We start from the raw sequence: 26,519 nt of genomic DNA on the forward strand, positions 1-26,519 counted from the left end.
ACATATAAAAGGAGTTCTCCTTCCCACCAAAATTATGTAACGACAGAGTGGCTGGTAGAAAGCATGCTCTACAAGACCTTTGTGAAGAAACTGTCCACGTTGCCAAGAGTCCATGAAGAGATTCTTGTGTCAGTGGCCATTTTCAATCCTTCAGGGTCTAATCTCCTTTTTTTCTCTGTTTCACCATTGCTTTCACAAACAGGTATATTGGTTTAAGATACTTTCTCCTTCAGGTCAAGAGGATCTCTCATGCATGTTACCGAGTGTCTTCAATGACAGATGATTAATAATGGATAAACTGAGACTTGGGGACACACAGTACATGACAGGCAGGGAGCAGCACCTGTAGACAAAGACATGAATGCTGGAAGACAGAGAAGCAGAGTGAGAGTCAGGGAGGAGTCAGCCTGACAAGGAAGGATGGTGTATTGGAGTGCTGGGATGTGATGTTGGATAACCTTGTGGGGCCAGGAATGAGGACTTCAAATGCAGGATAGGGAGTTGGAATTATTCAGGGGGATGTAGGAATACAGTTTTCCCAAGCAGAGTGGGAACATGGTAAGAGCAGGACATTGAGTTAGAGGTTAGTGAGGCTGGGCTCAGTGGTCCCAGCAGGAGGTTCTCTCATGGCCAGGAGCATGAGGCCACCATGGGTAACACTGTGCAGCTGTATCTTAACAAACGTTAACCTGATGAGACAGTTGATCTTTGGGGAAGTTCACAGGAAGAGAAGGTAGTGAGGAGGAGAGTGGAAGAATCTAGACACCAGTGATGAGAGTATGATGAGGTGTGCTCTCAGGGTGATGGAGCCAAACAGTCAGATTGAAGAAATTTTGAGAAAACTGAAGCAGATCATGGTGAGAATGAGGGATTTTCAAGGAGAGTGTGTGGAGAACACAGTAGTGGGCAGCAGGCCCTATTGTACCCAGTTCTTCCTGAGTCTGACCTGGATAGACATGAGGCTTCTGGAAACCTCCAGTCAGCTCAATTTCTGAGGACATCTATTCATTTCCCTAGGGACATAGAACTCAATTATATCAGGAGGAATGTCCAATTTGCCTCTGTAGTATGTGGAAAATATAAGGATTACGAACCCGATGTCTCTTCACAGTTTCATACAGTTGATTTACAATAAGGAGCCAGCTCCTCTGCTGCATTGCTTATAATTGCTAACAGCCTCCAGGTGGCAACAGACTGTATATGTGTATGGATTGTAGGTGGTATATAGGCCAGAAGGAGTCATAGGCTTCTGAAATGCAGAGAGGGTCCCATAACTAGGAATGTTATACAACCACTGGACACCCCTCTCCATGGTATCCTAGATTCTTTCCATGATCTTTCCTCCCTGGGGAGAGAGATCAATAAACCTTTTAATTTCAATCACGTCACTGAGTCTCAATAGAATGTCCTCTCTACAAACAGTGATGGAGTTTAATAATCCTGGGAAAATAGCCTTAAACTCATTTTTTTCTTCAAAGCCATCTTAAGTGGATGATTTTTCTTCAGGGACACTCTTTTCTGGACACCTGCCTTTGTTGTTGTTGTTCTTGTTTAGTAACATATGACAGTAGAATGTATTTTGCAAATTACACATTAGTAGAGTATAACTTATCCTGTCGATGATCCCGCTCTTTTTGTTTATGATGTGAATTTACCCTGGTTATGTACTCAAATACAAGGCTAGTTAAGTCCAGTTAATTCTATTGTCTTTCCTGTTTCTCCCTCTCCTCCCATCCTTTTATTTTCCTTTGTCCAATACAGTAGATTTCTATTATTCCCTTCCCCAACCTCCCTTGTTTCTGGTTAGCATCTAGAAGTCAGAACATATAGCCTTTGGTGTTTGGGATTGGCTTATTTCACTTAGCATGATATCTCCAGGTCCATCCATTTCCTGCAAATGCCATTGTTTTATTTTTCTTTATGGCTGAGTAATATTCCATTCTCTATATACATTATATTTTCTTTATCCATTCATCTGTTGATGATGTCAAATGGTGGTTTCATTCCAAGTTTTCTAAGGAATCTTCATAGTGCTTTCCATAGTGGCTTCTCTGATTTTCAGTCCTACCCAAAATGTATGAGAGTACCTTTCTCACCCCATTCCCCACCAACATTTGTTTTTACTTGAGTTCTTTATAATTGCCATTCTAATTCAAGTGAGATGGAATCTCTGTGTAGTTTTAATTTGCATTTCTCTAATTGCTAGAGATGATAAAGAGTTGTTCTTGTATCTTTTGGCCATTAGTATTTTTTCGGCTGTGAGGTGCATGTTCAGTGCTTTGCTCATTTATTTATTGGGTTATTTAATGTCTTTTTTTTTTCTTTTGGGTTTTTAGTTTTTTGAGTTCTTAATACATCCTGAGGATTGAATTCTCTTGTCTGAGATGCATGTGGTAAAAATCTTTTCCCATTCTCTAGGCTCTCTCATCACATTATTGTTTCCTTTACTCTAAAGACGCTTTGCAGTTTACCATCCCATTTATTGATTCTGGCCTTCTTAGCATCCAGGCACAGAAACCAAAGGTGACATATTTATCACACTCATGATCTCTGTCACTGTACCTGAGATACAAGCTGGTTTCCCCAACAAGACCGGGACATAAGAAATGGGCATTCTGGGTGGAGGTACTAAAGAAAGAAAGAACTGGGATAGTTACCCTCTTCTCCTTTTAGGTGTCACTAAGAAGGCCTGCCTCCAATGGCCTTTGAGTGGGCATGTGAGCCCCAGTGTGTCAGAGATGCAAGCCTCAGATGCACACATGGATGTAAATGCCCAAATGAGTAGTTGTCAGGGGACAATGTTGGATCACCAGTTAATCTGTGGTGATGGTGGAGCCAGGCTGAGCCTTTCCTCTGCTATCGATAGCTGTGTAGCCAACACTGACCCTGGAATATAGTGGATGCTCTTCCTAGATAGGAAAGGAAAGGGAATTGGTAAGCTCTGATCCACATGTTCCTTGTCAGAATATTGTGGGTGGCAGAGATGGTGGGCCTCTCCATGTTCTCTCAGTCAGACTTAAAGCTGTGATTCTCTGACATAGTGATGTGAGCTGGATCCTGGGGTCTAGGGTTAAATACACTCTCAGGTCCTGGGCTGGCCTTTACCAAGTGCATATCTTAGGTGCTTTCATCTCTTTCATGGTCTATTAGTTAAAATAATTTCCATAGTGCCAATTCAGTAAAAATAAAATAGGTGTCTATAACTTCCATATTTCTTGAATATTTTCAAGAATTGGAAGCACACTTGCCTCCTGTCAAGTTTATCATACTGGATATGCCAGAATCATCAACAAAATGAAAGTATCAGTCTCAATGTCTTTATTTTTATGTGGTACTGAGGATAGAACCCAGGGCCTCATGCATTTGAGGCAAGTACTCTAACTCCAAGCTACAACCCCAGCCCTGAAAGTATCAGTCTCTATAAGCTACACATCAATCCTTAGACTTTCTTGTGCAAGGCTGCTTTCTTGATTAGGTGAGTCTTCGGGGTTAATAGTTGTGTCACAGGATAATAGTTCCTGTTTTATTTTCAGAACTGAATTTGGATACTTGCATTGAACTGCAGAACCCTCCCAAGCTTGAGGGTGATGCCCTTGGAGGCTTGGCTGTCAAAACACCTGGATGTGAGCTGCATGTCCTCACTGATACCATGAGTGTCATGAAACAGAAGATCATGAAAAGGAAACAACTCTTCTGCAAGTGGAGAATGGCATGCAGATTCCCAGGACTTCAAGCTTCGGGTAGAGTGGTGATGGCTTCTGTGGCTCTGGGATGCACTTACCTCTTTTAGCTCTCTCTATGAGGAGGTAGCTCCTTCTGCTGTGATTTCTCTTCACCATTGGTTCTTTCCAACAGCAGATGGAGACTGTCTGGTCTTATGTCTCTATTTTATGGTCTCCCACCCTGAGAGGCCGTTCCATCTCCACATCCTGTTTGCATTCAGAAATCTGCTCTGTTCCTACATCTGCTGTCCTGATATTCCCTATAACTGACACAGGAAAGCCCAGCTTAATTGGGGGTCCTAATCCCATGAAGAGCATCTTTCAGACACATGCCACCTTCCCTATAATCACGCACTGTCTAGGCTTTTGATCTACCCTGCTTCCTTGACTCTGCTGCCTCTTTCTTCTGGGAACATGGCCTTCATACGTCACTGGCACATGGCTCCTTCTTGGACCCTCCTTGGCAAACAGGACTAAGTCAACACACAAAGAAAAATTGTGAAAACTGATGGGAAAGATTATGACAACTGAACTTTATTTGGGCTGTAGGTGACAGACCCAAACAGGTCTGGAGTCATTTTGTCTTCACCCCTTAGCCCACTCCATTTTCCATGACCCTTTTTTCTGCTCATTCCTGATCTGAATTGTAATAACTTTCAAGATTTCCTGCAGATTCTTTTTCCTGTCTAGCCAAGGTGACTGAAGAACCCACATGGGCTCTGTGTTGAAATGGGTGAAATAGCACTATGTAATGACTCCTGGATGTTTTTGAATTGATTGTAGAAAACCATGAGAATGATGATGAAAAAGAACAAAATTCACTGAATTCCAGGTAACAACAAATAATCTGGAGATTGTAAGAAAGGGTAAAATAAGGGGTTAAGGATAACCTGAAAGAATAGACCATGAGGTCAAAACTAGACACATTTGATGTCCAAATGTAAAAAAGACTACTGTTGGCAGGGGTGATGTTGACTAAGCCCAGTGTGATGGAGCCCTTTATCAAGGTTATCTTTTATCTTCCTGGTGCTGGTACAGTGGGGGTGACTGAGAAGAACTGCACAGTCAGTCTTGGGCATTTCTTCCTTTTAACAAAATCACTTGTTTATTTTAAGTTGAATAATTAGAAGTAGAGGCATACTATCTTTCTATACTATGGCCTGATAATCACAGACAGGTATGTCATAGCAAGAAAAACAGAAATACGCTCCCTTTCTACCCCTTTCCCCCCCCTCCAAAAAAAGTATTATGTCAAAAAAATGGATAGAAAAAGTTCTAGAAGGCACATATTCATTGGGCACTCTATCATGTACCAGGCTGTATTTGCTGGCCATCTATATGCAAGTGTCAATATCAGTCATGCCCTAGGTTCAACTACAGCTTTGCTTCTCATTGTATGATCCTTCTGTAGTTGTACTTTATAGATGAAGTTGAGCCTCCTTTCTCATCAGCTTGTTATCTGGCCAGTACACTGGACACTGGTGGCTCTCCCTCTCTCTCTCATACCATGGCACCTGAACTATGTCCATGAGTTGAAAATCACTTTATGGATCACTTTTGAGGGGTGGAATGTGTTTGGGGACTCCACCCTTTATTTTTAAATCAGAACCAGCTAGGAGGCTGTAGCTTCTAAACCACCTTAATTTTATCTGTTATTCTTCCTTGTCTCAGCATTCCCAATGGTGAGCTGCAAGAGAAGAAAGAGGATGACTTTTTGCTGGGGAAAACTTATTTTCTACCCTCGGATCATCCTAATTCATCTAACACACAAGAACTTGTCAGAAACTCTGTCTTCCCATCAGCTGAGCCTACAGTCAGTTCTGCTGTGGATGAAGCCAGTGAGTATTCCTATCATAATTCAGATGAATTGAACTTGTCTCTCTGGGAAAGCAAAAATTCTCTACACTCAACTCTGCTGTGTAGGCTGAGATATATGCATGCAGAGGCAGGAGACCCATCTTGTTTCAGAGTAGGTACAGAGGTCAGGTGGATCTTAAGCTTTGCTGTTTTCCCATGGCCTGGTCAGGTTTATTTCATTGTTGCCTTTGCTATGTCAGCTATATATTTGCATGTAGGTTGCAATTAAGAGGGAGCACTTCAGAGACTCTGACTGATTCTGTCTTTAAAGTATGTCCACTGTGCTTGCCATGGGGGCTCAAGCCTATAATCCCAGGGGTTTAGGAGGCTGAGTCGGGAGAATAATGAATTCAAAGCCAGCCTCAGCAACAGTGGGGTGCTAAGAAACTCAGTGAAACCCAATTTGTAAATTAAACACAAATTAGGGCTGGGATGTAGCTCAGTGATCAAGTCCCCTGAGTTAAATCCCTGCTGCCCCCCCCCAAAGAAAAATATGATGTCCACCATTTCTATTCATGATCTTTTCTGCCTGTGGATCAAGATGAATAAATTCCTTTTTTTGTCCCATGCCCTGGTGTCTCTGTAGAATGTTCTCTCCAGAAATAGTGACTAAGATTAATTTTATTTGGATACAAAACATGAAGTCATTGTTACTTCAAAGCCCTCTTTGTCAATTGGATTACTTTATTTTAGGAACTTTTGCATGGGCACCACCCACCCAAGAATACCTAGGCACATGTACAAAAGATGACATGTCCATTGGACACATGATTTCTGTCACTGGGCCTGGGTTGCTAGGTTGGGTCAATTGGCTGGGACATAAGAAATGGGTTTTCCAGGAGTGGTTAGCAAAGGGAGAATTGGGATTGTTACTGAACCCTCTTCTTCTTTCAACTTCCTCAGAGAAGGCCCAAGGGCTTTGAGTGGACATGTGAGCCCATACATATCATAGATGCAAGTTTCCCATGCACAGGTGGAGTCAAGAGCCCAAAGGAGCAGTTATCCATCAGATAAATAGATCCCTCTTGTGTTTATTACACATTGTTTATATATGTGCTTTATCATATATAATGGGTATACATGCAGTGTATTATTATTATGCATATTTTCAAATTTTTTAGGATGAGTTTTCCTTTCTTTAATAATGTGTTTCTCCTTTGATTTTGCTTGATTTTTATTATCTCTTCCTTCCCCAAAGCACAACCTACCTCCACTCTGATTTTCTAGTGTTTTCAAATATATCTGGGTGTTATTGGATTTTACAAATCCTGTCTTATTTGCACATACTTACAGAGCATGTCCTCAATGATGCCACAGGTGTCAGCAAAGAGAAGATAATTACAAGAAAAATTCTGATGAGCAAGAGGAAACTAGCATGCAGATTCCCTGGCCTTCAGGCTTCAGGTATATTGGCTCTGGGATGCACTTGACTCATTTTAACTCTGTAAGATTGTAGCTCCTCCTTCTGCAGTGATTTCTCTTAACCTGTGCTTGTCTCCAACAGGAGATGGAGCCTCTATTTGGTCTTATCTGTATTTCCCATGGCCTTGTAGCCCTGACCTGCCCTTCCATCTACATTCCCTGTTTACATTCTGAAATCTGCTCTGTTCTCATGCCTGCTCTCCTAATATTCTTGATAACTGCTGCAGGGAAGCCCAGTCCCAACCCTATGAAGAGCATCTTTCAGACACATGCTACCTTCTCTTAAATTCTATACTTTCTACACTTTTTTTGCCTTCTGTGCCTGACTTCCTTGACTTCATTACCTCTTTCTGCTGGGAATGAGTTTTTCCTAAGTTACTAGCACATGGATCTCTCTCTGGGGGTTTTCATAGGGAACAAGTCTAACTCAAACCTGGGTTGTTATCTTTTTTTAATATTTATTTTTTAGTTGTAGTTGGACATAATGCCTCTATTTCACTTATTTATTTTTATGTGGTGCTGAGGATCAAACCCAGGGTTTTGTACATTCGAGGCAAGTGCTCTACCACTGAGCCACAAACCCAGCCCCCTGGATTGTTAATTTAGACATGCAAATTAAAGTGTCATTTTTTATTATGTTTTTTTATTACTTCTTTTTAGTTATTCATGAGAGTAGAGCCCATTTTGAGATCATATAGAAGCATGGAATATATCTTAATCTAATTAGGACCCAAGGCTTTTGATGTACATAAAGGTGACATTCTCTGCATTGTGTACCTATATGTACATAGCAAAATTATGTCAGCTTCATTCTTTTTCTTACCATTCATTTCCTTTCCTTACGGTACTCTTTTTCCTTCATTTCCCTTTATCTAATACCTGGAACTTGTATTCTTCCCCTCTTCCCTCATTAGTGTAGATTAACTTCCAAATGTCAGAGAAAACATTTGATATTTGTATTTGGGGAGACTGACTTAATTTACTTAGCATAGTACTCTCCGCATTCATCCATATACTGGCAAATATCATAAAGTTATTCTTCTTTATGGCTGAGTAATACATGTATGTGTGTGTGTGTGTGTGTGTGTGTGTGTGTGTGTGTATATCAAAACCTAGGTTGACTCCATATCTTACCTATTGTGACTTGTGCTGCTAAAAACATTGATGTGATTATATCACTATAGTGTGCTGAGGATAGCCTCTTCAACAAATGGTGCTGGAAAAACTGGAAATCCATATGTAGTCAAATGAAATTTAGCCCCTCTCTCTTAAAACTGAACTGAAAACATATCAAAGACCTTAAAAGTAGACCAGAAACCTTGCATCTACCAGAAGAACATGTAGGCCTAACACTCTAACATTGAGGCTCAGGAACTGAATTTCTTAAGTAGACTCCTAAAGTTCAAGAAATAAAATGAAACATCCACAAATGGGATGGCATCAACCTGAAAAGTGTTAAAATTGATGAGCAATCATCCTGGATAAAAAGCTGTATTGCAAGACCAGAAGATGGTGAGATAGTGGAAAGCTGCATTACATTGTCTCATGAGCACAGCAGCAGGAATATAGACACTTACTGAGGTTGATAAAATAGTAATTTCACAAAATATAATACTGTACATTCTGTTGGACTAGGGAATCAGAAATTTGAGTGCAAAAAGAAAGAATAAGAATATGTAGAAGCCAACTCACCTGCCACATGGGTACTGAAAGCAGCAAAGATTCCCCACAAAGGGAGGGGAGAACACAGAGAAACACAGATTGAGTACAGAAAAGCCTGAAATCAGAGAAGGTGCCTGAACTCGGTTGATTTAGAGATTGCAATATTTAAAATCTTAACAATTAGAGAAATGTAAATCAAAACTACACTGAGAATTTACTCACCCCACTCAGAATGGTAAATATTAAAAATAAAAGCAATTGTAAATGATGACAAGGATGTGGGGAAAGAGATTCACTTAATACATTGCTGGTGGAATTGCAAATTGGTGCAACCATTCTGGAAAGCAGTGTGGAGCTTTTTCACAAAACTTGGAATGGAACCGCTATTTGACCCCATTATCCCCCTCACTTTATATCCAAACAACTTAAAATCAGCACACTGCAGTGACATACCACTTCAATATTTAATATCAGCTCAATTCACAATAGTCAAGCTATGGAATCAACTTAGGTGCCCCACATCAGATGAATAGATAAAGAATTTGGTATACATACAAAATGGAATACTACTCAGCCATAAGGAAGAATGAAATTATATCATTCACCAGTAAATGGATGGAACTGGAGACTATCATGCTTTGTGAAATAAGGCAGTCCCAAAACCCAAAGGCAGAATGTGGATGCTAACTCACAACTAGAGAGTGAAAGATTAGAGGTTCATTGGACTAGACAAAGGGGAATGAAGAGAAGGGGGGAACATGTAATAGGAAAGACAGGAAAATGAATAAGACACATCTTTCCTATCTTCATGTATGAATATACAAACAATGAAGTTCTTCGTCATGTACAACCACAATAATGGGGGATCCTATTTTCAACAAGTTATACTTATTCTATGTATGTATAATATGCCAAAATATGCTATCATGTAAAAATAATAATATTTTTAAAAAGAATTTTCAATAAAAATACTGTATTCCTAGATTTGGGGTTGTAGCTCAGTGGCGGAGCACTTGCCTAGCATGTGTGAGGCACTGATTGGATCCTCAGCACCATGTAAAAGTAAATAAAGTAAAAGTATTAAACAAAAATAGCTCTGCCAAAAGAAAAATACTGTATTCCTAAATATATATATATTGCAATTCCCACCACTTCAAGTTGGGATGTTAATATATTAGCCTACATAGTTGTCTCCTACTATCTAATTCTTGAAGTAGTTTTCTATTTCAGTTTGTTTTTTATTATTGGTACCACTGTTAAATACAAAACACCAGACAATAAGTAATGCTGCAGAGCTCTAGTATCAAAACAGCATGATATTGTCACAAAAATAGACCCAAAGACCAATAGGACAGAGTAGAAGACAGAGACAAATCCAATACTTAGAGCCCTCTGGTACTTAATAAAGGTGCAAAAATATACATTGGAGAAATGAGCCTTTTTAATAAATGGTTCTGGGACAGCAGGATAATAACTATGTAGAAAAATAACACTAAAACCTTATTTCTCACCCTGCACAAAACTCAAATGAAAATGGATCAAACACTTAGGAATTAGACCAGAAACTTTACAACTGTTAGAAAAGAATGTAGTGCCAACATTCTACATATAATTGTTGGCATCAGCTTCCTCAAAAGTACATGAACTGAAACTATGAATAAATAAGTGGGACACCATCAAACTACAAAACTTCTTCCCAGCAAAGGAAAGAAAGAAGAGTGTGAAGAGAGAGCCTACAGAATGGGAAAAAATATCTTGGCCAGCTACTCATCTGATAAGGGATTAATACTCCAAATATATAAGTAACTGAAAGCACTTCATACAAAAATATCCCAAATAACCCAATCAATAAATGGGTAATAGAAAAAATGAAATAGAAACTTCTTAACCAAAAAAAATTACAAATAGCCAAATAGATGAGAAAAGGTTCAATATCACTAGCAATTAGGGAAAGCAAATGAAAACAATACTAAAATTTTATCTGACTCCAGAATTGCAATGTTCAAGAATATACATAAAAAAATTGCAGGCAATGTTGTGGGGAAAATGTAAACTTGTATATTGTTAATGGGACTGCAGACTAGTACAAGTCCAGATACCACTATAGAGATTCATCAAAAAACTAGAGATGTAAACATCCTATGAGGATCTGCCCACTCCTTGGTATTTTACCAAAACTTCTAAAATCAGCATACTACAATGATAGCTACCTCAATGTTTATAGCAGCACATTTCAGAATAGCTAAATTATGGAATCACCTTAATAGATAAATAAATTTTATAATTCTGACACATATATATGATATGTGTGTAAACACACACACACACACACACACACACACACACACACACACACACACACTGGGGTTCTTCAAAGGCATAAAAGAAAATGAAATAATGACATTTCAGGTAAATGGATAGCAATGAGAATATCATGCTACGTGAAATAAGCCAAACACAAAAACTCAAAAGTTGAATGCTTACTCTCATGCAGAAACTAGAGTAGAACAAAGGAAATGGGGAGGGCAGGATAGGATATCATACAGATAAAGGAAAGAGCAGTAATGGAGAAGATTGAGAGGCAGAGTGCAGAGATGGTAAGGGTAGTCAATACAGATGATTGTTTTGTTGTTTTATAGATGAACACAATATATTTATATATATTTTTAATCTGGTGCTTAGGGTTGATCAAAGGGACTCAGGCATTTGAGGCAAGTTTTCTCGACTAAGCCACAACCCCAGCCCCAGAATGAATTCTTAAAAAGTTGTTATGTGGACATATAAATATACCACAGAGACTCCACCTTTATGCATAGGTAGAAAGAAGCAATCAAATATAAATTAATAGATGAGCAAAAAAGAAGTCTAGTAGAGTAGATGAAAGAGATTTGGGAAATGTTAGGGGGAATAGGAGAAAAAAAAGAGAGGGAAGGGGGCAATCATGAACTGAAGTCAAATTGCATGTGTGTATGATTTTGTCCGAATGAACCCACTACTATGTATAACTACACAGTTCTAATTTTAAAAAAGAAATATAGGTAAGAAAATCATTATGAAACCTAAGCAAAAACAAATTTCTATGGAAGTTTGGCTATAGGTGGGAGACACATACTGGCCTGGAGCCTGTGTTTCCCAATGTCATTTATAGTAGGACAGGTTTTACTATATTTTTATATTTTACATGATCCAACTGGCAAAGAGGGGCACTGAGACATTAATAGACAAGCTGGGTTTACAGGGCTTAGAGACCTAATCAGGTGCTTGGCTTTTTAGTTGGCCTTCCTTCCACCTCACTAGGCTCCGTCTCAGTATCACAGACCTTCCACACTCTCTAGAATGGCTTCCTTTTCTTCACCTAGGGGGGGACCTCAGTATGTGGCACAATGCTCCTGTCCCTAAGGAAACCAGGACTGTGGAAAAGTCCTGGGTGGCAGGCACATTTATTCTACGTGGTACACATCCACTTGTGCCCCAGTCTCTTGCCTGCCTGTTCAGATAAGCATGTTCACCAGATTTCTCTGGCTCTCTTCAATATCCAGCCTCTATCTTCCCTCCCTAGTTTTAATTTGAGTGTTAACAGAGGCCCCTCTCCCCAGCCTCTTGACACAACATTCCACTCTGTGTCTTCTGTTTGTCTTTTGGGGGGCACCAATTAATTCACCCTCTCCAATAACCTGCATGGCCATATCCTCAATCACTTGTGCTCAGATTCCTCTAAGTCTGAGCCTTGAAATTGTCATGCCAGATATTCTTGGGTCAAGTTAATCCTTATTTTCTCTGGTTGCACTGAATACTCATTTTTCAGATAATTACCTCAAGTGTCAGATAAAAGTGGACAATTTCATGGACTTTTTATTGTGGCCTATAAGTAAGATATATCTGTAAACTGCTAAGCACAGTACCCAGCTGGCAAGAACTGCTCAGCATATATTAGGTTGCTGCCTTGCCCTTTTTGAGCTGCCATCATGGGTGTGGTGTTGAGTCTCCACTTCACTTTCTCCTGACAGGGCTTCCCTGTCACTGCTTTCCCATGTACCAGCTGAGATGCAGCAGCATGGCTCAGTCCCTGCTCTTCTCTTGTTACCAGCTTCCAGAGGCCTGAACTGGAACCTGGCTGTGACTCACTCTCCTTTTACCAGGAACTCCTTTTATTGTTAGCTTACATTTTGATAAAATTTTGTAATACAGAGAATTTGAACCCAAGTTCTTCTGTGTGTGCCAGACCTGCCACACTCTATAGAGTAGTTTCTTTTTCTTCATTCTACCACTGAACTCTGCACCCTAGCCCTTGATAAATATTTTAACATATACATGTTTCACATATATGCATATGTATGTGTATTTTATATATGTATGTGATTTTGTGCATATTTAAGTTTCACTACAAGGCATTGTACTAGAAAAGAAAATTATACTCAAAGTTGGTTAATGAAATTGTACCTAACAAGTTTTTACTGGAAGTTACATTCATGTGGAATATCCAGACATCAAACATTTTTTTTCCAAATAATAGAAACATATCAATCTGCTGACTTTTGCTTTTCTATGTGACATATATAGGCTAATGATATGAGAGGGAAATCCTGGCACCTTAGATCTTGTGTGGTGAAGGCTAGACTGTGCATGATTTGGGGTGCAGGCTGTTTGTGATGTCCTTGACACTGGTTGTTTTTACTCCCTAGATTCATGTGTTTCCTCTGTATTTGGGGTGTTGGCATGGATTTTTTAACTCTGGTCCTCCACAGCTCTTCTTTCTCTTCTCCTGGTTCAGATAACTGTCATTGTCACCAGGACAAATGGTATAAATATGACAAGTAAAGGGCTTGGACACAATGAAGGAAAATTATTAATGCAAATAACTGTTGGTCCTCTGTAAGTGTGTCATGTGAATTTAGAAAATTTTCTGTGTGCGACATCTTTTTTCCTGACAGAGAAAGCATCATTCATGTTCCTTGAGTCTTCTGTGGCTGCCTTTCTTCTCATTCTTCTTCTTGCCACAGTTGTCCTATTGCTCTGTTTGGGTCATTGCCCTGTACACATTCTTATTCAATTGTCTGTGCCTTTTCTATACAGAAAACTTTCATGTTTATAATATTTTCCTGAATAGCCCACTTGTCAATGAAATCAAAATTTTTTTTCTGAAAGTTTATCATCATGTAATGATGTAAGAAAGATTATAAAAATAAAGAAACCAAAAGGTGTCTATGGGCTTGAGCCACCCTGCATTTCTGAAGGCTGCCTTTCTTGAGCCTGGGCTCTTTCACTGTCTCTGCAATGGTGAGAACCTAGGATATTATCATGAATAACAGCAGATCTTTATTACTGTGGTTTTCTTTTTCAGAGCTGGATTCAAATGATCCTTCAGGAATGAAGAACTCTCTGAAGCTAGAGGGTGATACTAAGGATGGCTCCTTCGCCAACAAGCATGGCCGCCACATCATAGGCCACATTGATGACTATACTGCTCTCAGAGAGCAGATTGCAGAGGGGAAAAAGCTGGTTGAAAAGATCCAGTCTCTCCTGACACCCACATGCAACTTCCTGGGCCTTGAAGCTCAGGGCTCAGAGGTAGTCACACCTGCAGCTCCTGCCTTCACTCTTTCTTTGTGCCCTTTGTCCTTAATTCTAGTTACTTCTCCCCTATTTATTTTTGTGGCCTGCATCTCCCAATGACAGAGAAAGCATCTTCCAATTATTCTAGCCAAGCCCTTGTTTCCCTATCTCCTGATTCATTCTATGTTCTACTCTGTGGTATAGGAAACCAACTAGATATTCTGCCTCAGAGCCACAGAGATGTCTGTGCAGTGTTGCCACCATCCTCAGTAAAGTATTTGTTAAGAGTTGATGCCCATATGATGTTGAAATCAGCATGGTCTCATGGCTCATTATCTGTTATACTCATGCTGACCCCTGTGGATTAAAATCAATCAGATGGACAGGTACTGAGGGATTTGCATCCATAAAGGCCTTGTGTGTAAAAAGAGTAAGAACCTGGAAATGGGAGGAGGCAATCTGCAAATGCTTCTCAGAGTACATCTCTGTTGAGAGACAACAAGGGCCAATGACTGTGCTGTCTGAGCCACCAGAGACCCTTGGATGTATAGACAGAGCCTTGTATCCAGGTAACCTTCACTTCAGGGCAAGATACACACCAACTAATGGGCCACAGGCCCAATGTGAGAAGTCACCTCTTGTGCCTCGAGTTCACTGGTGCAGAGGGGTCTTTTATTGTATGCGAGGAAGGTAAAAGGTCTGTAGAGGACATGACATGGGAATGAGCTATGACAGCCTTATATAGGGTGTCCAGGTGAGGAGTCATTCCAGGTAAAAGGAGCCACACTGCAGTCCTGGGACCTCAAAGGGATGAGCCAGGGTTTCCAGGTTCAAGCAGCCCATGCTTTGTGCCTCATCAACAAAGGAAGCTTGAGTCTTGTGCAGGGCTGCAATGTCGTGAACCCTGAGATGTCTCAACTTCAGTGATGTCCATGGCTCCCTCCCACCTTTCCACAGGCACCAGGCAGCAAATGTTTCCATGAGCTAAGAAGCAGTGCTCATGCCCTGCAGCACACCCTAGATGAGTCAGCCTCACTCCTGACCATGTTCTGGAGAGCAGCTTTACCAAGCTTCCAGGACCCTGGGCTGCCTGGCGAAGTGGTAAGAGGCCAGTGTTGTCTTCTGGTATAAGCCATGCTCTTCTGCCCCATGAGATTCTGTATTCTCAGTTCCAGGGCTTTCTGAGGGTCAGGAGCTACACAGGTTGTTAGAATGTGCTGGATCTTAATGTAGCATCCTGGAGGGAGACCCCTGGTGGATGTTTTCATTGAAGCTCTGATTACCTTACTTTGTCCTCACACCCCAAACCCCAAGATAATAATTCAAAGAGAAGAAAAGGAAATGGAGAAGTACAGACATAGATGCCCTGGTAATCTATAAATATCTGCTTCCAATAAATCTGGAGTTTGAACTAAAATTCAGGGGCCTTTGAAGCTTCTCCATTCCTCAGGGCTTCTTAGTCAAAAGATCAAAGGTAGTCACTGTGATCCTGCAGCTTTTTTCAGTCATGCTCCTAGAATCCCAACACACCTTTTGTCTGTGTTCCAATCTGGGGAAAAGGTAGAGCCCCTAAAGAATTTTCCTGCTTTGGGTGAGCTAGTCTCTGGATCCCCTCACTAGTTTTTATTTCCATATTAATGTAACTGGTATGTTTGGGGAAAAAAACTATGCTAATTACAAGGAAGCACTTTACCATCTTTAGGTTCGTACAGACATTTTGAAATGTGAACACTGTCATCAGGTAGCCCTGTGTCCCAGACATAGTATGTCTGAAATTCCAAGTCCTGCATGGATGGGAGAAGGGTGAGACAAAACTACTTCAAGGACTGATTTGGAGGTCTTGTTCACAGTTGGGAGTTGCTGTGGGTCTGGAGTCACAGTCTCCTTGATCCTTGATTGGGGGCTTTCAGGTTCTCAACATTCCTACCTGTGGTCTTTTTCTCAACTGTTCTGAACTGAGGGATTGAGAAGTTATAATGAAGGCAACTCAGTCTGCTGAGAAGATTATAGAGTTCTGCTTCTGATTGGTAGGAACCACAAAGAACTGGATACATTCGGTCTCCAAACTGTTGTCTGAGAGCTTGTCCTTCTTTCCCAGGATGAATCAATGGAAAGGGAGCTCCTGGATCTGCGAGCCCAAGTATCTAAACAGGAGAAGCTCCTTGAGAGCACAGCTGAGCGTCTGAAGACTGCTAACCAGCAGAAGGAGAACATGGAGCAGTTCATTGTCAGCCAGCGTAGGTGCCCCTGAGCTGTGGAGCAGCAGAGGAAAGGGCTGGTCTTGCAGATGTCCCACTTGTGCTGCAGATAAACAGTGACCACAGAGGCACTGGGAATGTTGGGAAGGGAGAGTCTGATGCACTGGGCCCAACCCTCCTGTGACATGAGCAGTTGTGGTTGCAGAAGGAGGTGGGACAAAGGGGTCAGCAAGAGGCCATGATTGAGGGGTGAGAAGAAAATTCATGCCCAGCAAGTAGGGCCCAGTTGGAAATTCCTTCTTTCTGGGGCTCTTTTCTTCTTTCAGTGACCAGGACACATGATGTTTTGAAGAAGGCAAGGACTAACTTGGAGCAAAAGCAACGATTGCATCTTACACAGTCACAGAGCCTGCTTCAAATACATCACCATCTGACATCAGCTCTGTAAGTAACCCTGACCTCCTTTACCTTCTAGGAGATATCAGGTTCACCACACAGGTCTTAGCTCCTGGATAGCCTCCTCTTAAGATTCCATCCCTTCACCCTCCTGCCCGCTCAGCTTTCTACCCTGTTATTATTCTCCTCTCCTCACCATCTCTCCCCTTTAGCCCAATTTTCTCTCCTTGATGTCAGTCAAGCAAGGAGCCAAAGAAATGCAGTTCAGTTGGTCCCTGAGGGAAGAAACTTTCAAAGTCTCTCTGTGAATTAGTTGTCTACCAAGAGATCTTGAGGCCATATGTGCATTCTGGACTTTCCTGAACTACTTTATGAAAAACCAAATAAGGCATAACCTTATGAATTGACTTTAGTGCACAAAATTAGGTTAAGAACCGCATTTTATTTTAACACCTCATTTTCTTTAAAAAATATGAAGGAAGATCCATTTGGTCTCCTGGATATAAAAGAAAAAACTAATAATGAAAAAAAGATGTATGAAAGATGATATGTCATGAGCTTTGTAATGTTTTGAACAACCAAAAAAAAAAATAAAAGAAAAAAATACTCTTTAAGGGAAAAGTTTTTATATATATATATATATATATATATATATATATATATATATATATATGATATTCTCTACATTCACTTAAATGCTGTGCTAATAATTCCCTAGCAATCCTATTAAGAGAAACTTGATGTGTAACTGATTGTTTTAAATATGAGAAATTAAACCTTTAAACTTATATGGTAAACATCAGAGCAGTTGAGCATTCTAGGAATGTTCCTAAGTTGTACCCTGAGAGCCTTGACACACATAGTGTGATCAAGCATGGGATGTATATTAACTAGCTCTTGTTTTCTAATTCCCTTTGGTTCTTCTCCAAGAATTGCTTTCTTTCCTGAGCCTCTTAATACAACACTTAGAGGATTTGCTCTGTATAGCCTCTTCCTATCCCTGCCAAGTTAATCCACAGCCTCCAGTTCCTGCTGGCTCCCTCCAGTGTGCAGGCCACCCTCTTTTGTTCCAAATTTCTGGTCTCTAACTCCAGGCTTAATGTTAACTGGTTGTATGCCATTGGGTGGCCCCTTTGCCTCTGTGAGCTACTACCCTTCATCTGTTAAAGGTGGACCTAGACTTAGATCATCTCTGAGGCCTCTGCCAAATTTGACTTCTCCTTATGAAAAATGAGACACACACTTAACAAAGGTACTTGCCCCAATATGTCCTCTTCAGTACAGGCTGTTTCTACATGTGTGTGTATCATGCTTCATCCTTCTTTTCCTGGAATATGACAAGGCCTTTATTTTTCTTCAGACCACATAACATGTAGTATGAACTGGGTAATAAAAGGACAGTAGTAGGATCTGACCATATGACATGCAGTAGGGCTATGGCTGGGGCACCAGGGATTTGGGTGCACAGGGAAGCTTATCCTCTAAGCTGGAACCTGGAATCTCCTCCAGACCCAGTGCATCCCCTTGACTCATTCTTTTTACTACCTCCCACCATGTTTATGCCTTTCTGTATGCTTTGCCCTAATTCCAGTGTCTGGGCATCATAAGTGGGGTCTAACAGTTCCATCTGAACAGAATTCTTTTGTTTACTTGCAGGTGAAATTGTTAAGGGTCCTTCTGTGTGCTCCAGCATTGAGACCCTTGCCTTCCAGGAGCCACAAAAGAAGCAAAGCCACCACAGGTTCCTGCATTGACAGGTCACATCATTAGTGTATGCTCATCTTCATAAGCAGCCACCAAACTGTTTTTCAAAGTGATAGTAACATGTATCCTTCTCAACAACAGAGGATGGAGCTGCAGTTGTTCTAAATCCCTGCCAACACTTGGCATTGTCATTTTAATTTTAGACATTATGATGTATGTGAGTTGGTCTTCATTTTTGTTTTCCTGATGACTCGTGCACTTGAGCAAATTTTCAGGTATTCATTGATGTTTACATTCCTTTTTTTGTGTAATATCTGTTGAAATATTTGATCCTTCCTTAAGTTGCTTGTCTTACTATTATCCAAATTTGAAGATTTCCAATGACCATAAATCTTGTCAGATACCTGAATACTATTAAAATTGTAAATATTATATGTGGCTTATCTTATCATTTTCTTTATTTTTTTTTTTAATTTTAACATTTATTTATTTTTTCTTAGTTCTCGGCGGACACAACATCTTTGTTGGTATGTGGTGCTGCTGAGGATCGAACCCCGGCCGCACGCATGCTAGGTGAGCGCGCTACCGCTTGAGCCACATCCCCAGCTCTCATTTTCTTTTTCTTGATGGAAAATTTCAAACAGCAGAAATTTAAGATTCAAATAATGTTTAATTTAACTCTTTTTTACATTAAGAATTTGTCCTCTTTATCTCAAATATAAGAAATCATTGCCAATGTAGAAATTCAAGACCAGAAATTTTTTTCACCTTAGTTTTCTTCTCCAAGGTTAGAGTAGCTTTTATTTCTAATGCAAAAACAATGAATTAGCACACTGAGAGACCAAGCTGAAGTCTGTCTCTAAATAGAGCACCAGGTGTAACAGCATCTATAACAAGAAGATAAAGAAGAATAAAAGGGAAGCTAAGGTAAATGAGTCCCAATCTGACTTCTAAAACAAAAAATAAAAAGACACATTGGGCGAGCACAGATAAGAAAAAATAACATAAACATAAGAAAAATATCCTGGCTTGTCTTCAGATACAAAGACATATAAAGTATTAAAGAAAAGTTTAAATCACACATACATATGTGTACACACACACATACACACACACACACACACACACAGGCATACCCCAATGGAAATTTATCATTTTAAATTGTTCCATAACCAGAGTAAAAAGAGAAAGTACAGATTCTTCACAAAAGTACAGAGGAATTCACAATAGTAGTACATAATGAAAAATACAAAGTAAGATCTTATTATAAAATTACTAATAATATAACTGTGGACTTGATAGCAAATTTTTAAAAGAGGTGCAGAAAATAGAAGCATGAGGTAAAGCATGTTATTACTAATCTCTTAAATAAGTTTCATATAATGCCAACAAAATTGCAAGATGTTGGAGAAAATGGTAACAAATTATTGTGTAGGAAAACTGTGTTACCCAAGGCAATTTTCACTACCCCAGAAAGCATTTCAAACCCATGTAAAAGGGAAATATGAACTGGCCAAGACTCCAACTGTTCTTTTCACCATGTGTCAAAATGAGAAATCACCAACTGGCACATTTCACTGTTGATGTTTATTTATGTTACTATTTTCATGGCTAGTCCCTAAGATCTGAGTTGGCAGAGGCAGAAGCTATATTTTTACAAACCAACATCCCTAAATTATAGAAAAAAAGTACATTTTCTCTTTTCTTATACTTAATGCAGAATGACTTTTTTTTCACCAAAATGTGTGTGGATATTTGATCCTCTAACAGTCAGTCAGTTCTCTAGTGGATCCCCTCTGGGAGCCCTGTAATTCAATTCTATGCTGACACTTCTTAGAGAATAGGGTTAGATCCCACAGTTTGAGGGTGATTCTTATGAGGCTGTGCTCCACTTTGGATTCCAAAAGCAAGCATAGACTGTGGTGTGTGTGTGTGTGTGTGTGTGTGTGCGTGTGTGTGTGTGTGTATTTATATTTTATCATATAAACATTTCATAAATCTATTATATGTATAGATGGTAGGCTATAAATTGGGGTTCCTAATCCCCTGCTCACTTTTGGTTAATTTGCTAGAGCAGCTCACAGAACTCAGGGAAACACTGTGTTTGCAAATTTATTGGTCTATCAACAAAAGATATTACAGAATAGATTGACAGATGAAAAGAGAGAACAGGTAAGGGAGAAGAGGAGCAGAGCTTCCGTGCCCTCTCCAGGAATGCCACTCTCCAGGAACCTTTCCATGTTCTGCTACCTGAAAGTTCATTCAAACCATGCCAATTGCATTTTTAAGAATAAAACTGAAAATACTTTAGGTGAAAGTATGTAGTGTGTCAATGTCTAGGTCAATCCTGACATGCCTGGTCATATTACTGGAAAGAAGTAAACTGTTCTGTGCTGGGGCAGAGTATCACGAGTCCTTGACAGCCTGTGGATTTCCAGATTTGGGCAGGTGGGGAGTGTTGCTTCTTGTAGTAGACTTGATATGTGTTGGGGGTGAGTTAAAGTCAGAGCTCTAAATTAACAGTCAGCCTGAGAAGGGCACCTGCCAAGGCATTTGCAATAAGAAAAAAAACTGCCAGTATTCTATTGACTGTGTCCTCCTTTCTCTGGGGAGCAGGCATTTTAGGAAGTGTCCACAGTGGGCCTGCAGGAGAGATGAGAGGACCTGTCCAAGAAAGAGCAGTGCCCTTCATTCTTTTATTGGTTTCTTTCTCTTGCTGTTGTCTGCAATCTTCCATTTTTCAGGGTAAGAATGGGAAAATATCTTCAATAAAGAAAGATCAGAAAACCAAAAAAGATGTCCCATGCTGAAATTAAAAAAGACACCCAAGGTGAAAGTAAAACCAAATCAAAGAGATATAAAAATATAAAAGCTACCCCTATGTATTCTGTAACATCAGGTTCTACTCTAAACAGTGCATCTTTAGGATACTTCTCTTTGCTCTACTCAACGTCTTGACAATATCAGTGACTGCTCTTTTCTTTAGGCAAAGAATAGTGTAATCTACATAGAAATTATATATATATATATATATATATATATAATTATTATATATATATAATAGTATTCTAAATAAACCATTTGTGACAGTCACTATCAAGAGTATCACTCTATACTGACTAGACTAAAAATAATTGTCCTTTGGGGCTGGGTCATGACTCTGTGGTGGAGAGGTTACCTGACATGTGTGAGGCCCTAGTTTGATCCTCAGCAACACATAAAAATAAATAAATAAAATAAAGTTATTGTGTCCATCAACAACTAAAAGGCTGTTTAAAAAGAGGAAGAAACACAATTGTCTCTCATGAAACCTTATTTTAGGGGGTACTCCTATAAATTGGTAGTCCACCAAAAGTTTTGATTGTGTGCTTTTCATTCTCATTCACTTTTGTATAACAATTCTCTTAAATATGATTTTCTCTTACATTTTCATTAGTATGTAAATTTGCTTTTCCTTAGAATCTTTGTCAATCCGATTTTTAAAAATCAGCTTTCTTGGGGCTGGGGTTGTGGCTCAGCAGTAGAGCACTTGCCTAGCATGTGTGAGGCCCTGGGTTCAATCCTCAGCACCACATATAAATAAATAAATAAATTTAACAGTATTGTTTTCAACTATATCTAAAAAATAGATATTAAAAATTTTTTAAAATCAGCTTGTATTGTTCTAAAATTGAAAAAAATCATATTGATATTCCTTTTGATATTATAGTTTTTTATGAATCTTTTAGGCAGAAGAAAAAATTTAATTATATTGAGTCTAAGAAAAATCAATTCAAGTCTCTTTTTGTGCATAACTTAGTATGTTAAATTATCCTTCCAATTGATTTTGCACATCTCTCTTATATTGTTTCTGTAATTATTTGGTTTGTTGTTGCTATTATGAATGGATCCTTTCTTCCTTCACATCTTGTGGTAGTTGCTGTATATGTAGCTGTAGTGATAATAATAGAAAAATGTACTGAATATTAACCATGTGCCAGTCAATTGTTGTAGTATGGACATAGAAGTGTCCCCTAAAGAACTCAAGTATTAAACAAAGCAACCATGTTCAGAGGTGAAACAGTTGGATTACAAGAGCTGGATTGATCCATTTGATGAATTAAAAATTTGAATCAACTATTGTTTGGTAACTGTAAGCAGATAAGTCATAATGGGAAGAAGAAGGTCAGAGAGAGCATGACCTTGGGCTATATATGTCCTGGTCCCATCCTCTCTCTCTCTCTCCCTGCTTCTTAGCTCCCATGTGCTGAGCAGATTTCCTCCATCATATCCTTCCCCCATAATATTTCTGCCTTGGAGCCAGCCAGTGGTAGTCTAAACACTCTGAAATTGGGAAACAAAGTAAGTCTCTCCTCTAAAAGTTGTTCTTGTATTTTTCATCAAAGCTCATTAACATAACAATGGCATGTTTTTAGGTCAATCAACTCAATCTTTACAAATAAGGCATCAGCCAGGTCTTATATGCAGAGAGTAGAGTTCCCTCCAGTAATTATATTATATAATTAATTACATATAATTATATAATTAATTATATAATATAGTGCAGTTATATTACATTAAGGGATATATTCAAGATATTTCCATAATTTATAAATTTTCCACGAAGGACAGAGACCTCTAGTTGGATTCTGCACAGCTAGAAAAAAATGGAGCCAGGAGGAAGGTGCAAATACAGCACAGAAGTATTCCAGTGGACACTGCCCCCACACTTGTGCCACTTAACACCTTGCTGTCAGGAACCCAACTTCAAGGGACCCTACCGCCTGGATGCGCAGAGCACTTCCACTGGACATGTACTGACTTCAAAAGAACACAAATTACCTACATGCCTCTCCTACCCCGAATTGCCCATATGCACATGTAGGTTTGTCTCACATGAATTCATCTCATTGAAGAATCAATGCCTATTGGAATTCTTACTTCAGATGAGACTGGGAAACTGCACTTTAAGGGAAAAGTTTTAAAATATATATATATAGCAGATATTCTCTACATTCACTTAAATGCTGTGCTAATAATTCCCTAGAAATCCTATTAAGAGAAACTTGATGTGTAACTGATTGTTTTAAATATGAGAAATTAAACCTTTAAACTTATATGGTAAACATCGAGCAGTTGAGCATTCTAGGAATGTTCCTAAGTTGTACCCTGAGAGCCTTGACACACATAGTGTGATCAAGCATGGGATGTATATTAACCAGCTCTTGTTTTCTAATTCCCTTTGATTCTTCGAGGATTGCTTTCTTTCCTGAGCCTCATAACACAACACTTTGAGGATTGGCTCTGTACAGCCTCTTCCTATCCCTGCCAAGTTAACCCACAGCCTCCAGTTCCTGCTGGCTCCCTCCAGTGTGCAGGCCATCCTCTTTTGTTCCAAATTTCTGGTCTCTAACTCCAGGCTTAATGTTAACTGGTTGTATGCCATTGGCTGGCCCCTTTGCCTCTGTGAGCTACTACCCTTCATCTGTTAAAGGTGGACCTAGACTTAGATCATCTCTGAGGTCTCTGCCAAATTTGACTTCTCCTTATGAAAAATGAGACACACACTTAACAGGGGAACTTGCCCCAATATGTCCTCTTCAGTACAGGCTGTTTCTACATGTGTGTGTTTCATGCTTCATCCTTCTTTTGCTGGAATATGACAAGGCCTTTATTTTTCTTCAGACCACATAACATGTAGTATGAACTGGGTAATAAAAGGACAGTAGTAGGATCTGACCATATGACATGCAGTAGGGCTATGGCTGGGGCACCAGGGATTTGGGTGCACAGGGAAGCTTATCCTCTAAGCTGGAACCTGGAATCTCCTCCAGACCCAGTGCATCCCCTTGACTCATTCTTTTTACTACCTCCCACCATGTTTATGCCTTCCTGCATGCTTTGCCCTAATTCCAGTGTCTGGGCATCCTAAGTGGGGTCTAACAGTTCCATCTGAACAGAATTTTTTTGTTTACTTGCAGGTGAAATCGTTAAGGGTCCTTCTGTGTGTTCCAGCATTGAGACCCTTGCCTTCCAGGAGCCACAAAAGAAGCAAAGCCACTACAGGTCCCTTAAACAGGAGGAAGCCTAGACCTAACCCCCTCACCACATCTGAACAACTGTCTATCTGTTAAGGAGCCACCTGGGCCCTATTCCTTCAAATCTGGTGCAGGTCTGAAGAGGTGATCAGAAATGTCTACTACTAGGGTAGGCAGAAAGACAGAATGACTTCCTGGCAGTGATGGAACACCAATAGTCAAATACCACCAGGCCTCTCAATAGACAAAGTGCACCTAAGAGTGCATGCTAAACCTTGAGACACTGCTTCTGAACAGCCTCAGTGACACAGCACCTGTCACAACACAGTTCTCACCTCAGCAGCTCTCCTCAGAAAATCAACTCTGGGGAAATGGTTGCCTCTTACACAAGGGTCATGTGGTTCCAATATAGAGCTCCTTGGCAGTTCTAGAAGCACCCTAGTTAGCAGCAGGGCCCTGCTGGACAGTGTCAGTGAGACTCAGCTGGCACCTTTCACAGATCCACACCTGACTAGGTAGCTCCTCTAGGCCAAGCCAGGCTGGACTTTGCACTGCACCATCAGGTCTGACCTCTTTGAGTCCATGTGAGGAAGGAAATTGATGACTTGCTAAGAAGCCCTCTCATTTATAGCCTAGAACAATCTGCTTCCTTTATTCACTCATTATCCAAATTTTACTGCCCCCACTCCTCCACATTAAGTATGTTGCACCATTTTGCTAATCTAACTTCCCTCGGGGGAATATGAGACTGATGTCCACACCAAGCCTATGCAAAGTCTTGCATATGGCAGCCTCTACTTGTTTCCTAGTGGTGTGGGCCAGGCCCCAATTATACTGAAGCCTCCTTTGTGTCTTCAGAGTGCTCCTAGGACCTGAGTAGATATGCGTAAATGTAAGATAGAGGTTTATTTATGTTGCTGTAGCCATTGTGATGTTGGTTGAAGACCAACATCAATCATAGCAGGCAGGGTGAAACTGTAATGGTCTTTCAGTGGCTTTTTTTTTTCTTTTAAAGCAAAGTTTGTATAAATAGTTTCTTTATTTTTTTTTGTCTTTGTTTCCCATTTCTACACCAGTCCCTAGAATAAGTGTTAAGAATAGAAAATAAAATAAGCCAAACCCAAAAAACCAAAGACTGAATGTTTTCTCTGATAAGCAGATGCTGATCTATAAAGCGGGTTGGGGGGAATGAAGGAACTTTGGATTGGACAGAGGGGAGGGAGGTAAAGGGAGGGGTGTGGAGGTGTGAAGGATTGTGGAATGAGAGGGACTTTAATACCCTATATACATTTGTGACTACACTACTGGTGTTGACTCCACCATGTTCAGCCAGAGGAAGTGATCCATTTGTGTACAATACTGTCATGTATAATTAATTAGAATAAATTTAAAAATTAAAATTAAAAACGATAAAAATCTTTAAAAGAATAGAAAATGAAACTGTCATGAAGAAATTTATTGGCTAATTCTGAGGTCTAAGTTTTAAAAAGTGACAATTTTTCCTCTTTGCCATTTTTCAAGAATTTCTAAGATAAACAAGTGATTCTTAAACTTGATGTGCCTTTGCAGTTTCACAGGGAAGGACATATTTTGCTGTTTGTTCTGCAGCATTAAAACTCAGGAGTCAGTATGGCAGTGGAGAATTGGTTTCTTTCCATCCTGGGTTTGAGCAAGATAGAGAAGAACATTTTCTTTGACAAGTCTTCATCTTTGATGACTGTGAGGCATGGAAAGCTTTTATAAAAACAGGACACAGTGTGAGGGAAAGGCAGGAAATGCCCAAGTGTGTATTTAGCTAGACTGTGTTAATCAGGAACCTGTCTCAAAGTGTATGTTCCCCTTTGCAGTGCCCAAGAGGGCCAGGCAGTCTATCAACCTCCATCATCAGTTTAAAGATCAAAATTAAAAAATAATTTGAAGATTTTCATTTCAAAGGGGGTCTGTTTCACAGTCGGCTATGGGGATTGTGGGGTTTTTTTTATTAAAAG

The 26,519-nt window shown here is 39.8% G+C and overlaps 1 protein-coding gene across 1 annotated transcript; it reads left to right on the top strand.

Moving 5' to 3' along the window:
• The first annotated feature begins 803 nt into the window (after nucleotides 1-803).
• LOC144368645 (uncharacterized) lies at nucleotides 804-25,664 on the top strand. The gene is made up of 12 exons (XM_078027810.1): nucleotides 804-978; nucleotides 3,534-3,740; nucleotides 4,506-4,554; nucleotides 5,394-5,560; nucleotides 6,873-6,983; nucleotides 14,005-14,231; nucleotides 15,174-15,317; nucleotides 16,315-16,453; nucleotides 16,741-16,858; nucleotides 18,467-18,789; nucleotides 19,015-19,087; nucleotides 24,475-25,664. The coding sequence occupies exons 1-10, from the start codon at nucleotides 804-806 to the stop codon at nucleotides 18,468-18,470; spliced, it is 1,341 nt and encodes a 446-aa protein (XP_077883936.1). The 3' UTR covers nucleotides 18,471-18,789; nucleotides 19,015-19,087; nucleotides 24,475-25,664.
• Nucleotides 25,665-26,519: the final 855 nt, after the last annotated feature.

The sequence above is a fragment of the Ictidomys tridecemlineatus genome, chromosome 11 (assembly GCF_052094955.1).
Source record: "Ictidomys tridecemlineatus isolate mIctTri1 chromosome 11, mIctTri1.hap1, whole genome shotgun sequence".
Taxonomy (NCBI): domain Eukaryota; kingdom Metazoa; phylum Chordata; class Mammalia; order Rodentia; family Sciuridae; genus Ictidomys; species Ictidomys tridecemlineatus.